Raw genomic sequence first — 14757 nt, 5'->3', positions numbered from 1 at the left:
TACATTTTAATGACCTATCAGTACAGAAACTCAATCTTGCACTTGTGTCTTCAACCCAGCTGCAGTTGTAGTTGTAAAATGAGGCAGATTACAAAAATCAAGAGGTGCACAACCTAGGCAAACAGAGGCTCGTAAGAGTGGATGTATTTGATGTCAATGTTGTCATAAAACGGTTATTATTGGGGCCCAACAATCAAAGGCCATGGCCAACTCTGTGTATTTCACTATAATGGCCACAGATGGCTGTTAGTTTTCCACATCTATTATCTCTATATAAAACATCTCTGTACACGCTACATTTTAATGTATTTGAATAACAATAAATCAGGAAGAACATTTTAAATAATAATAATATCATTGGGATGTTTTGTGATATTTAACCATTTCTAACCTAAGTTTCCTCTAACACCCCAGCTGGCTTTCATTTGTAGGAAGTACAGACTGTCAGTCCACTGTTTGCCTCAGCTTCCAAATGTGTCCACACCTATTTATTCTGGAGGAGGCTGTAAAACTGCCTGTGTAAGGAGTCCGATATGGGTCGGTGAGTCAATAAAACTCACTTCTGACCACTGACGGTGATATTGAGGTGAGTTGTTGAGGATATCCTGAACTTTTGCTGTTGGTAAGTGCTGCTGCTTTTGCTACTGTTGGCTGGTGTTACTGAAACTTTCTTATAAGTGGATCCAAGGCCGTCAGACTCAGGCAATTAGAGAATAAACTCTCATGTGACATGAAAATATAATCAAAATGTTTACCAGAGGGAAAGTAAACAGCAAACTTTAGGATATATTGAAGTCTAAAGTTTGGTAGCATAACATTAATTTATAATTAGCTCCCTGGAAGTACAAATCTTAGATGGTCATACAGAGTTTAAAAGAACTAATTATTATTTTTAAAACTAGCTTATAATTGACTCTTTTCAATATTATTTTGTTTTACAGAAGTGATGAGCTTGCTTATAAACTGTAAAAACAGAAGTTCCGTTAACTCACACTTGAGTGTGTAGAAATAATGACAGTTTTTGCTATTTTGCCTCTGTACACCATGAATTTACAAACAGTCAAGATGTGCAGACAGTCAAGATATGATGGAAGTGTAGACTTGTAAATTCAATTCTGGGGTATTTAACAAAAGTTCAGTACTTAATTCTGAAATATATACTTTTTTTATACACCCATTTATAAAGACCCCATAAAATGTTGTGGTCAAGGAGTGGTCAAATTAACAATCTGGTATAGTCGTAGAACTAAAGTGCAAGATGACGGATTTCCATGGTAAAGAAAAAATCCTTCACTACATCCAGTCAAGTCAAAAACACTCTCAAGGAGGTGGGGACCTCACTCTCAAAGTCTACAATCAAGAGACAATTTGTTGAATGTAAAAACACAGGGTTTGCAACAAGGTGCAAACCACTGGTTACACTCAAGAACCAATGAAATTAGACTAAATAAGACTAAATGAAAAACAAAATTAACTTAATCTATCATCTGTCAAATATAGTGGAGGGAATGGTACAGTATATACATGTGTGGCTGCCAGTGGAACGTGGTCAATAGTGTTTACTGATTGTGTGACTGCAGATAAAAGTAGCAGGATGAATTCTGAAGTGTACACAGGGCTACTCTCTTTGTTCAGATTCAGAAAAATGCTACACAGCTAATCAAACAGCGCTTTGCAGAGCAAATGGATAATGACCCAAAACATGCTGTAAAAAAAAAGCCCAGGAGTTTCTCAAAGCAAAGAAGTGGCATCTTTTACATTGGCTTAGTCTCTCACCTTATTTCAGCCCAATAGAGCATGTTTTTCAGCTACTCCAAAAAAAAACAAAACTGAGGGAACCACAAACAAGCAGCAACTGAAGGTGCAGGAAAGACCTGGCGCCATTTGGTGATGTCCACAGGTTCTATACTTCAGACACTGAATGCATGTATGAACAACAATTGCGGTTTAAAATGATGTTCTTTTTATTTGGTACATATAAAAATGGTAGTAATTACTTAGCAGTTTTATCTAATCTTATTTAAACTCCTTGAATTAAAGCTGAAAGTCTGCACTTCAATCACATATTGATTATCTTATTTTAAATACACTGTGACATTGTAAAGAGATCAATGTCCAAATACTTATGGACCTCACAGTTTTAGTGTAGCTTCTCCCTCTTTCCTGTATTTAGGTTCCACCACGAATTGGGTCGTGTCATAGTTAATTGGCATGAAGGAAAGACCGGGATATGAGCAAAGTGGTGGAAGTCAGGCAATTCCACTGCTATTCCTTATTGCTTGAAGACATTTTCAATCAGACTTTTAGGTATTGTGTCAGCACGGTGAGAGAAAGCTTTTGATGCAGTGTGAAGGTTTTGATCTGAAGATGTTCCAGTTTGTTGTCAGTGCATCTATATTTTATCAAGGCAATATACAGGAATTGTTTGACACTTGCTGCTTTTTCCAAAGTTCTGATTTTCAGGTGGACACGAAATTGCTGTTGGGCTTCAAGCATTTACTGTCTGAACAAAATTGGAAAATCCCTTTGGTGTAGCTGACAGACAAAAACACAAAATAGGGTGTAGAGCAGTTATTGTTTCTATGCTGAGAGGCAACCTAAGTTTAAAAGAAAAGTTGAAAACTACATTCTTGGACTTTGAATAAGATGGCAAAATGAATCGTGAAAGAATGGAAAGAATTCTTAACATTTTAAGAATGTATATTTAATATGGAAAAAAAAGCATGTGTGAATTAAAGAATAATGTGGCCCAAACGTGACAGAAATGGTGTTTTGACAAACCATCCTACTTTGGCAAAATGTCCTACCCTAGGTAGTTTATGCACATTTCTGCTGTCACAGAGTAATTCCAGCATAAATTTAAGTAGGTATGACAGTTTGCCACTTAACGTTGCCCATCAGAGTATGCTTGTAGCTTATATTCTTAAAGGCAGAATGGTTTGCCACTTCAATTTACCCGTTAAATTATGGCTATAGGTAACATTCACAAAGGTAGCATGGTTTGGCACTTAATTTCACCCGTCAGAGTATGTTTCTAGCTGTTATTAACAAAGGTAGGACAATTTGCCACTTAATTGTAGCCTCGAAAGTATGCTTCTAGCTCATATTCACAAAGGTAGGATGGTTCACCACTGAATTTTAGCTGTGAAAATATGCTTCTAGCTCAGATTAACAAAGGTAGAACAATTTGCCACTAAACTTTAGCTGTTAAAGTATGCTTGTAGGTCACATTCACAAAGGTAGGATGGTTTGGCACTTAATTTTACCCGTAAGAGTATTTTTCTAGCTAATATTCACAAAGGTAGGACGGTTTGCCACTTAATTTCGTATTGTGCGCAGAAACAATGAGTAGGATGGTTTGTCAGGTAGGATGGATTCCCAGAACACCGAGACAGGAATTAATCAGGAGTACGAAACTGAACACCATAGTAGGAGGTTTTAAACCTCACCTCTATTTTGTATTTTCTGTGAGGACAGAGTAATCTGAATACAAAACGAATCCACAAAAGGATCATTCTACCAATTTTGTCCTCTTTAAATCAATATAGTTGATCTCCTTGATGCAACAGTAGCTATTCCTTTTTTAACAAGACATTCTGGACAGTAATAATAAATGAAATAACATGGGACAGAGGTTCCCCTCTTACCCCATTTATTGGATATGTCTTCCATCCAAGCTCCCCAAGCACAGACGTTGTATCCAGCAACACAACTGAAATGAGAATAAGAGGAGGAAATACATACATTAGCCATCTGGGAACACATAAAAAGTTCTCTTTCACACTGTAAATTGAAAAATCTGTCAAAAACGTGTTCATCTAGACATTTTTCATATTAACGAAAATGAGTTTCTTGGATGAATATTTATGAGCACAGTTGCGTGTACAGTAGGAGCAACATTTTTGCCACTTGCAACACAATTTAAAGTTTGATGGATTGCAGTCAAATTGCTGTCAACAGGCCATTCCCTCCTCTGCTATCCATAGCTTTACTTCAATCTCACCCACAATATGCTCTCCTACTGGCGATGATCAAGACTTTTCATGAAATACTATAAGTGATGTATCAATCCTTCCTATGCTAGTAAAGTGTATGTTCCATTGTGCCAAACATCAGTCAAGACCCTGCTATGTTTTATTGCATATAAATTAAAGCAATGATATAAATCATGGCACAGCATAATAATATCATTGTCAGGTGACTTTAAACTTCCAAGTAGTGTTAAAAAATACTATTTTAGAGGGGAAAATATTGTCATCCTTGTCAATACTTTGTCATGCTCTCAAGGACAACAGATTTAATAATTCAGGAGGAAAGCACTTCTCCCGGTGACAAGTGATTTACACTGAAAAGAAAAAACTGTGTCTTCCAGAATTTGCCTTCAGTGAGATAGCAGCATAATAACACAAATTAAAAAAAAAAAAGTTTTCCCACACATGTGACAACAGTAGGGAACAGATTTTATACAAAGACCCTGATGCATTTTCAGAATCCATAAATATTACATGGAGCCCATCCAGTCACCTTGTCAAAAGTGCCAAATACACAGTATGTGTGACAGTCTCTTACAGTATGTCCCTATTAGGTGAGTATGCACTGCATGATTAAGTGGGTACAGGAAAAGAATTAGTATTCAAGGAGAGAATCAATGCTAACAGACAAAAACATCAACAATAACAACACTAGTCTCAACAGACTTATTCAAAACTGTTCCCTTGTCTCTTTTAACACTGGAAGTCCCAGGCTTCTACCTTTCTACCTTTAATAATGATCACAAGAAGCAAAAATTCAGCTTTAAATATTTCCTTCAAAAATCATTGACTTAGATCTTAAATGTTGCTTTTTCAAATAGCGCCATATCAGTACCGACACGATTTCTGACAAACCAAAGTGTAATTTCGACTTAAAGTTAAAGACTGAATTTTAAGTGTCAGTCAGTCATGACTGTCCATTTAGAGCTCTGTAAGTGGTCCTCGGGGGACTCATTATAGCAACACAGATCTTTATCAGTGACAATATTCCCTGAATAAATCTCCATTAACATCATTACTCTAGAATAGCTAGTTATTACAACCAAATGTACATCAAAGAAAGCCATTTCAGTGCTGTGATATTGTGATTACGACCATTTGCGAATTACAATGTGAAGGCAAAAGAAATGTGATATGTCCTCTGTTAACATCAGGGCAAACAGACAAGAAGAAGAGACATTTGCATCTGTTTCCCAGTCTTCACACAGTGCACTTCTGATGGAGCCTGGCTGACAGAGATTGTCCAAATATCTGCTGACTGGGATTCTCAGAGGGGTGGAATGGTACATACACTTTTGACATAATGTAAAACCACTTTTGGATCAAGAAATGCACATTTCACAGCATCCAAGACCCAAATCATTCAGGACAATATTTTTTTTTTAGCACTGACAGAGTTGACAAATACAAAAAAGGCAACAAATACAGTGAATTTGTGTAAGTAGTAGAATAGATTTAAAACAAAAGGAAAAAATCAAAATGAATAAAAAATAAATAACTAAAACAATCTTTGTGATGACCAGAATATCTGCAGAGCCCTCTGCAAATTGGCTCACATGTTTCCTCATCCATAAAGAGAGAACTTTAAGAGTAGAATCTCTGATTAGTCACCAGAAAATCCACATACATAGCTGGATTCAAAATGCAAAAGTCCAAGAGTTGTCAGCAAAAAGATTCAAATAAGACAACATGAAACAACAAAAATACTGGCAGTGGACACTGGTACCCCTCAGCCTCCTAGTAGTTGCATCTTTTGTATGCATTTCAAAATTGTATGTCACTGATTTGAAAGATTTTCAAAAAACTTCACCTCTGCCTACTGACCTTGAGGCTGAGGTCACTGAGAGTTTTAGTGGATACATCTATGGTGTAAATTTCAAAATCCTAGGTGACTTCCTTCTCAAGGTATTACATTCACAAACTTGGGTGTCCCTGTCGACTGCCCTCCCGACAGGGTGATGACAATACCCAATCAGAATTTTACAGTGAGGGGTAAGAAACATTCATTTAAGTGCTTCGTTCACTTCCTCAGTGTCAGGCTAAAGGTAGCAAAACCCTAAAACAGCCCATCTCGACTGTTATCAGACCACTGAATAACTCTTATTAGTTCTAATCAGTCCTACACGTGTTGCTATAGGCAACACATGTAGGCAACACATATCTTGTATGACCTTCCTGTTCCTGAGTGTAACCAGTGGTTTGCACCTTGCTGTAAACCCTTGGTAAGGTGTGGCTTGATTCCATATTTTGCCTCACTCCTGAAGAACCTGTCAACTTGGTTTGATGCTGTGGAGGGTTTTCTTAACCAAAGAAGAGTCCTGCAATCATCCACTAAAGGTGTCTTCTGTGGTCTTGTGGGCCTTTTGGTTTTGCAGATCGGATCAGTGCATTCATTCTTTTTAAGAATGTACTAGATTGCACGACTAAAGTTTTTGCTAGCTCTCTCATAGGATTATTTAACTATTTATTTTTCAGCTTAATGATGGCCTTCCTTGCTTGCACTAACATCTCTTTGGGCCTTATATTGAGAGTTCCACTGAAAAGCTACCAACTGTTTAACACTTGGATTCAACTCCAGGTCTTTTATCTGGGAAAAAGCCTCACCTGGCCATGAAATTGCTTCAAACTGGAGTTTAATATACCACAAGTTACACCACAAACCCCCCCTTAGTTTCTAATTAGATTTATGGAAACTCAACTCATTATATTGTCTGCTGTGAGATTTATATGCAATGTAATAAAAACATTACAATAAAATAATGAAACATTTTATCTTATCTTTTCTTGAGAGTTTAAATAAGTAGCGCCCTCTTTTTCTGTGGCCATCACTCTTCTTGTAAACTTCATTAGGAAAAATGAAAACAAAGTGAGTACCACATGATGTTTATACCGCTATAGTTCAAGAGTAAATGCAGAAAATGTACATTGATATATATAACTCTATTGATCCCCCCCCCCCCCCCCCCCCCCGGAAAAAAAGAAAGGACACCATACTGAGCCTTTCATCTTCAAATCCCATCTTCACTACACTACTGGCTGAGTTTAATATTTCTGCTAACGGGTGGTATTGGATTAGTTCCAGCATCTCTGTGTGTTTATTTCTGCCCACCAATGCCAGGTCTGTGCCATGTCAGTGTCAATGCCAGATTGGAGACTAGGTGTCTCTGCCAATGCTGTTAATGGACACCATTAGGCTACTGTGGGCAGGTAAGCAGCACAATCCCTCGAGAATAGCCTAATTACTGAGAGTTGGCTGCGTCGTTCACCGCAGTAAGGAGATTCACACCTCCCCTCACCATATATAAAGAATAGTTGATGTACATTACAGTAGGAGGCAGTGTGAATGTATTCGGCTGACAACATTGCACTGTTCGGTTCAAGCCTTGTGTTCCCACCTTTATAAGAAAAGTGTGGCACCATGAAATTTCTTCTTTATTTGTGAGCCAGACAAAGGATACTTAGAAATGAAACACCTCTGGAGTTCAGCTGACAGTAGAGGAGTTAAAGGTGTGACCTGCCAATAGCACCTAAGCTCAAAAACCATAATAAAAAAAAGTGCCTTCATTTCTCTGATGCTTTTTCGAACATATTCACTCATTTAAAGATTTACAGTAAAAAATGTATTGTGAAATTTAGCTAGAAAGTAGTTTGAGTAGTGTGTGTGCGCTTGTAATTGATGGTGTGCATATATTTTAGTATATACTGAGCAATGTATCTTGGGTGCTAATCCAGCCCATCTTCTCTCCCTTTCTATAGCTCTCTTCATAGAGTTGTCTTTCTGAGAAGGACCCACAAATGCTGCCTGGAGCTGCAGGCCCTCTGGGACTTCCTCTGGTTAGATATAAATAGATCATGAGCTGGCCAACTCATAAATATATGGAGCTTCACTAGAATGATGACATCTCTTGTCTGGCCTACAGCCTTTGCAGGCAACACAAATACCCCAAAATAGCAGCAGCCCAAACAACAGACCCAAAGGTGGTCTATTTAAGTGCTACTTTATGCCAATTAGATATGGAAGCAGTATGAGTGTTCTGGCAAAAGTGATGAAAAGCGGTCTGCAGTTGTGTGCAATACTGTCTCTTTAAAGTATAGAATGTAAAGACACAAAAGGAGGCGTCTTTAACCTCCTAGGACTTGGCGTCCACATATGTGGACATCACACTTTGGGTTATTTAGACCAAAATACTCAATTTTGCTCTACATGGGCCTGATATCCACTTACGAGGACATTATACTGCTACTGTTCTATCCAATTTTTAAACAAATATGTGGCTCTTATTTTTCTTAAAAGCAAAAATAAGGTAAAAAAAAAAAATCTGTTAATTCTTTGTTTTTACATTCATCGGGCCCCAATATGCCCAAATATCAAAGAGAAATTAAAAATGCATGCTGTGGAAGAGTTTGGGTCTTAGGAGGTTAAGTGCACTTTTGGTAGAATAGAGGGCCTACATTAGACTCTTCTGGATTACAGAGGTGTCTGTCCTGTGAAAATCTAAAAGAGTTGTATGAATTCAAAACACAGTGCAGGTCTTCAAACATACATCCTTTGGTTGATTTGGCACACTAGGGTATTGAATAAAGTGTGATATTTAAGTAAAGTGTGATAGGAGACATATGTTTTGTAGTAACACTGTTTCCTATTATAATGAAAGCATCATCGTTTCTTATTATTAAAGTAGTGACGTAGTCTACAGACTAAATTAGCTCAAAAAGGAAAATAGGCCTTGATTCCAAATATTAATAGAACCTTTCGCTTTGCAAGCTTCATAGAAACACATTCTCGTAAACCCAAAGCCTCATAAACAATAACAACTGATGAACAAACACTAGAAAATTGATTTGGATGATGATTTCAGTCAGGATTGCATATTGTCCTCTAGTAGTGTAAACAAAGTGCTGCACTTGAAAGACATGATGAGATGATATGCTTTGAAATAGAAAACTATCCATAACAAAGGCAACCTGACAGGCATGACAGACTTTTCGGTGCATTTTCACAAACAAGACCAAACATTCAACAACATAATAAATGTCAGCAAAGCAAATCTTTGAAATGTGTTTCATTGGATCTGATAATAGCTCTAAGTGTATTCAAATGAGAGATTAGCGAAGGGAATACGTGCCAGTATTCAACACAGGTTGGATGCTGAAGGATCCCTCTTGAGCATAATGTGGTTATAGACACGTGTAAAGCAATAATGTCATAACAAGTGATTCCCATCAGTTATTTAATGCAAAACACCTGCACTGCCATCTCTGATCAGAGTGTAGGTAGTACTGACCAAAGATTTAAAAAGAGCAGACCTTTATTAATAAATTAATCATTAATTACCCTTTATGCCATGAAAAGAAGATCAATCCAAGTTTTATCTGAAAAAACTCACACCCTGGCCCACTCCCCATCATTCCCAGGATCTGTTAAAAGCAGAATATCAGTTCAAAACCTAAAGATTTGTAGCATAATAATCCCAAGTTATATGATAATAAAGGTCAGTGCATCATGCTGCAGTTAAATGGGCAAGTCAGTTTAACACTAAAACTAAGAATTCAGCATGATAAATTATATCCTCTTCAATCAAGTTTAAAAAACATACAAAAATAAGTAAATACACAATAACAAAAAAAACCTAAAGTTAAGAACTGGAAATTCAAAAAGTCTGTGTTTTTAACACTGTTAAAAAAACACTGTTTTTAACAGTGTTCAACACTGTGTAGATGACATAAAACAAGCTTTCATCTACATTTCTTAACAACCTTCCACAATATGGGCTTCAGGTTTCAGCATCACGTTCTGGAAATACAAAATGACTGATTCTAGAAATAAGCCATTTTCATACATGGAATATTTAATCTTGCTGACTTCATCAATTTGCTATAAAGTGATAAAATTCCCTTCACTGAGACATAGGTAATTTTAGCATGGCATTCACGGCTACATTCAGATACACCCACAAAAGTGCCAAAGAGAGCAGAGCTATTTTGCAATTGTCATTTGAAAGAATAAAAAAAGAAAAACAAAGGGACAAAAACATACTTTTCAATGTATTCCATTTACACGTTTGAGTCTGTCTTGTATGTCTTTGCTGTTTCGCGCTGCAGTGTCTAAGAGAGCTGTAACCTGCTGCACTTGACAGAGATCTCTCGTCTGATTGGGAATTGAAGTGTCTAAATCTAACTGTGAAATTACAAATGATATAGGCTGGATAAAATCTTATGTACATCTTACTGCTGTTTGCATTCTCTGGTGAGCTGAGCCACTGACAAAGATGCATGAGAAGCGCTCACGGTCATCATCTTGTGCACACCTATTCATCAATGTGGCTGCACACAATCTTATGCTGTGTTAAAATGATATTATATGATATGCATATTAGGTCCAACCTAGCATGATTGCGTTTGCAGCTTTTAAAGAAAAGCGCCTACTTTGTTCCTGCAGCAGAACCCAGAAAACAGTTGTTCATTCATTCTGTACAGGGAAGGCCTAATGGCCACAACAGTCTGAGAAGCAACACTGCTTAAAATATTTTGGACTGAGGTGTTTTTTTCTTGCTCATTCGTGACTTTGAAGAGTCATTTTCATCAGGGGTATGAAATGAATCTTGTTCACCAGGTGGACAAAAATGTGTCATTCCGTGCATGTCAATGATAATTATGTGAATACAGGAATGCTTTTGAAGAGGTCAAGCCCTGGGAAAATTAACAGTCTCCAGCCTGGAGCCATTTCAGTCTAGGGAGGAGAAATTTGTGGAAAGACCTTTTATTATACATAGTAGCAATTGTGTTCCACTTAACAATGATGGTACCTGTATATTCACGATAAATTAAGAAAAATCCTGGGAAATCTCTCTAACGGTCATTATATTTTGACTGATTGATGAAGACTGCATATACTGAAACTAATATCAAAATACACAATATTGCCCCTGCTTATCATATGTGCAAAAACACACACACCAGCCTGTTAGTTAAAGGTGCAGAGTTATGTTTTTTTGGGTGCTGGCTGATTGATTTTCTTGACAAAACACTGCTGATAAATATCTCCTTATTCTGATAATGGTGATAAAGGTGCTCCGCAGGAAGCAGCATTGAGAGCAAAAGCTTTAATCAGACATCACCACAAATCAATGCAAAGACTTGAATCATAATTTTCAAGTTTGTTTTTGTTTTTTTTGCTAGATCTTTTTGAGTATTGCAATGAATAACCATTAGAGTCTAAGCCAAGAGTTTTACACCATGCTTTGCTGAGCACTTTGTGTTTGTGTGAGATGCATTTAACCAGCTTAAAAAGACATTTGCATGTGGTCCTTTCATATTACAAGAAAGGATTGCTTTCCTGATTTTCATGCCTGAGATTTTTTTGGAAAGAACCAAAAACAATCTGAACAATTTCACAAATGTGGAACAAAGACATCGTCATCTAATTTAGCTAGTATAAACTGATTTTTGGCTAAAGCAAAATGTTACAAGAGCTCAAGAAAGTGGTTAGTAAATAAGATTCGTAAAAGTTCAGTATAATAAATATTTCTTCTGATGAACTGACAAGGCAGGGAACGGTGGGAGAAAAACCAAAAATAGTATTATGGGCAGAGATTTATTGATGGGGAAAAAGTGCTACTTGGCAGTGAGTGAGTAGGGATTTGTTAGTAACTCTCTGCAGTCCTAGTTGGATTCATGTAAGGAATACGATAGGTTGCTGTGAACAGAGACAGAGCAAAAAGTGGCTGTTTTTATCGTTTTTCTAACAGATGAAGTCTGACCATTTTTTTCTATGAAATTCCAAATCTTTGTAGTTCTGTTTGTTGGTGTTCAAAAGCACGATCTACACTAACCCCCCCATGTAATTCGGTTGGATTTTGTCTCCTGCCAACAGAAAGGAAAAAACAAATAACAAAAAATTTGTTCATTTTTTTCCTTCGTTGTTATGCAGTGACTAGATTTTAGAACTGAATGTGAAAGTTGCTTATCCAGTAATGGTTACCACATTGATTCATACTCTGTTCAGAAAGAACGCATAGCCCACACTCTATCATCCAAAAGCAGGTGAAATCACAGAGACACCATAGGTAGTCTTAATTTGACAAATACAGAAGCAATTATTTGAGAAACCCTTTGGCGTCTTACGAGACACTTTTCTTTGTCATCAGAGTTTCAGTTTTCCCATGCTGAGCTGCACCGCTCTGTGGCAGACAACGACTGCAATTGTGCCACCGAGGTCCCAGACCAGTCAATATGAGAGACTAAAGTACAGTGGAAGGCAGACATCAGTTCAATCATTCAATCTGTGGCAGAGAAAAACACACAGCGAGGCTGTTATGTAGCAGCTGTCTAGGAGAACAGGGAGTAGCATCGCTCTTATTGAACAGAGAGAACAATAAAATATAACCTGGGGGGCAGATCCCGCTGTATTTCGTGCCCAATCAATAAGACTATTTTAAACCTCACGGATGCAGTAGTTGTGTGTGCAGGTGCACGTGGAGCCATCGAGGAACGCACGCACACAGACACACAAGCATTTGACCACACTCTAACACAAGCATCTGTGTGAGTGTGGTCACTTATCACAAAGAAAGACAGGTGGGCAGAAAACTTATGCAAGAGCAAAAGAAGCATGCATGCAGGTGTGTTTGCCTGACGCAATTTCTCTTACATACACACGCGCTTACATTCAGCACTACATCTATATCCAAGTGCATTTACATATGCACTCTTTGACAGCTCAGACTCTAAACGTTTCTAAAATCTACTGCAACACTCGCCGCGCAAAAACTGACATGCACATACTCTACCAGACGCACACACGTTCTCCCACCTAATGATTAAATCCTTCTGCCGCTGTGTCTGTGCCGGTGTGTTTGCACGTGTACGTGTAATGTATAATGTGTAATTACAGCAGACCGACATGTCATTTCAGCAGCGGAATTTTATCATTTTTAAAATTTTGTCAGGTTCAGAAAAAAGCTCAACCCAGGAAATCCTTCGAACTCTAACAGCAACATAATAAACTTAAAGTCACAATCTGGATTATGCCACAGCTCTTGTCTGTGTAGAAGAACTGAAAAATAATAAAGATAGAAATGCGTAATCCGTGAAAACAAACGTAGAATGTGCATTTTATATTAGATATCTAAGTTTCTTTTTTTCTCCCCCCCTTTATTCCTTTCTTTTCGCCGTTTCCGGTGTCTTTTTTAAAGTAATATCGCTATGAAACTTCTCATTCTTAACTCACACGAATGGCTTTTTGCGGGACTTATGAGTTATGATTTGCTCGAACTAAGGATACCTGTCTAGTGGCTGAACTCGATTGTCCCATCGGGCTAATTTGCTGCCCTACAGTAGTGTAACGGCAATATGCGTCCGAAGACAGTAAGTGTGGTGAAAATTTTTAAAACCATTGGGAAAGAACTGAAAGATGATACAACTGTTGGAATTTACGCGACACAAAGTCGGGAATGTTAGGAGCGAAGCGCATCGCCCTGTGGATGTGTCTTACCTTGGTTGCAGTTACAGAAACGAGTGAGGGCAGTTCCAAGAAAGAGTGAAACGAAGAAAAATCTGTTTCCAAAACTCATGTCTGCAACATCTATCACCGGCTATGTCTGGATATTTTTAGCCGAGAGGTAGCTGTAGCCAGATAAAAACACGTCACTGGAAGGTCCAGAAACACCGATCCGCTGCTCCTGGTCTTTACATTTGATCCCGATGGTAGAGAGCTGCCGGGTGACACAGCCGGAGATGGTCCATTCTTTACCTTGTGGCAGTAGCAGCTATGGCGCGGAACGGAGAGGTTTTGAATAAACTCAGCAAAATATCTAAAGTGAAATCAAATTTTCACACAAGGTGAGAAACACTTCCCACCTAACTACTTTGGAGATTTCCCATGCGCTTCATTCGCGGTTGATGCATTTATATTAACAAAAAAATCTCAAGTACAGATTAAAACGCAATGTGGTGCCTTTCTGTAGCGCACGGAGTCGTGACAGACTTTCACTCCTGCTTTTGGTACGGCAGTGTGCCGAGGGTTGCCAGCTCCAACTCGATCCGCTGCAGCAGCAAGATGGGAACGTTGAATAGAGAAATGATTTGGATGCAGCGGTAGAGCAGCTGAAGCGGGGGCTACAAGGAGACTGAGCGCATCTGTGCAGGATGCTCGGCACTAGAGGGGGTTAGCTGGCAAGGCAATGGCGTGTGTGTGCGCGCGCTTGTGTGTCGACTCGTTTCAGTGCGGGCTTCCCAAAATTATTAGAATTATAGAACTTGAAATTACTAAACTATACTTTTGAACCTGCATGATGTGATTTTTGACCTAACAGCTGACACCTGGGTCAATTATATGAGTATCAGTTATTATGTAATATAAGGTTACCACGGCTCTAAAAGTCCTTGAACATGTACAACTTGTGGGAAACACTTTGAATGGACAATAAAACAACGAGTTAAATCCCATAAAAGTGAATAAATTAATTCAGCTTTGCTTTGATTTTTATAATTAAATGTCAGTGTATCTGTTCTCTGATATTCATATTCAGCTGACTGGTGTATTTTGCTCTTACATCCTTTGTCTTTGTTTTATATAATGAATTTGACACTATTTTATAAAGAAACACATTTATTCATAAAAATAATAGTAACAACAACAATAAAAAATCTCTATAGTCTACTGCAAACTTTTAAGACTTTTAGTATAAGTGAAATATAGTTTTTTCAGTAGGTCTTCTGTTCAAAT

At 37.9% G+C, this 14757-nt stretch overlaps 1 protein-coding gene across 2 annotated transcripts in view; it reads right to left on the bottom strand.

Annotated features, from left to right (window-relative positions):
* LOC147311795 (ephrin type-A receptor 6-like) overlaps positions 1-14139 on the bottom strand; it is a 182440-nt gene extending 168301 nt beyond the window's left edge. Inside the window, exons 1-3 of one of the 2 annotated variants that reach the window (XM_086267657.1) lie at positions 13890-14139; positions 13525-13798; positions 3648-3712 (exon numbers count right to left, since the gene is read on the bottom strand). In XM_086267657.1, the coding sequence (XP_086123783.1) occupies positions 3648-3712; positions 13525-13603 (144 nt within the window). In that variant the 5' untranslated portion in view covers positions 13604-13798; positions 13890-14139. Of the gene's footprint in view, positions 1-3647; positions 3713-13524 lie in introns of both variants that reach the window. The other variant, XM_086267658.1, reaches the window with a different exon arrangement.
* Between the last annotated feature and the right edge of the window lie 618 nt (positions 14140-14757).

This window comes from Aulonocara sp. 'chitande type north' Nkhata Bay, linkage group LG16, assembly GCF_057382095.1.
Source record: "Aulonocara sp. 'chitande type north' Nkhata Bay isolate Kocher_YH1m ecotype deep benthic linkage group LG16, A_spYH_male_GT1.1, whole genome shotgun sequence".
Lineage (NCBI taxonomy): Eukaryota > Metazoa > Chordata > Actinopteri > Cichliformes > Cichlidae > Aulonocara > Aulonocara sp. 'chitande type north' Nkhata Bay.
Note: the sequence above shows the minus strand (reverse complement) of the source record. Positions and strands in the feature narration are given on the sequence as shown.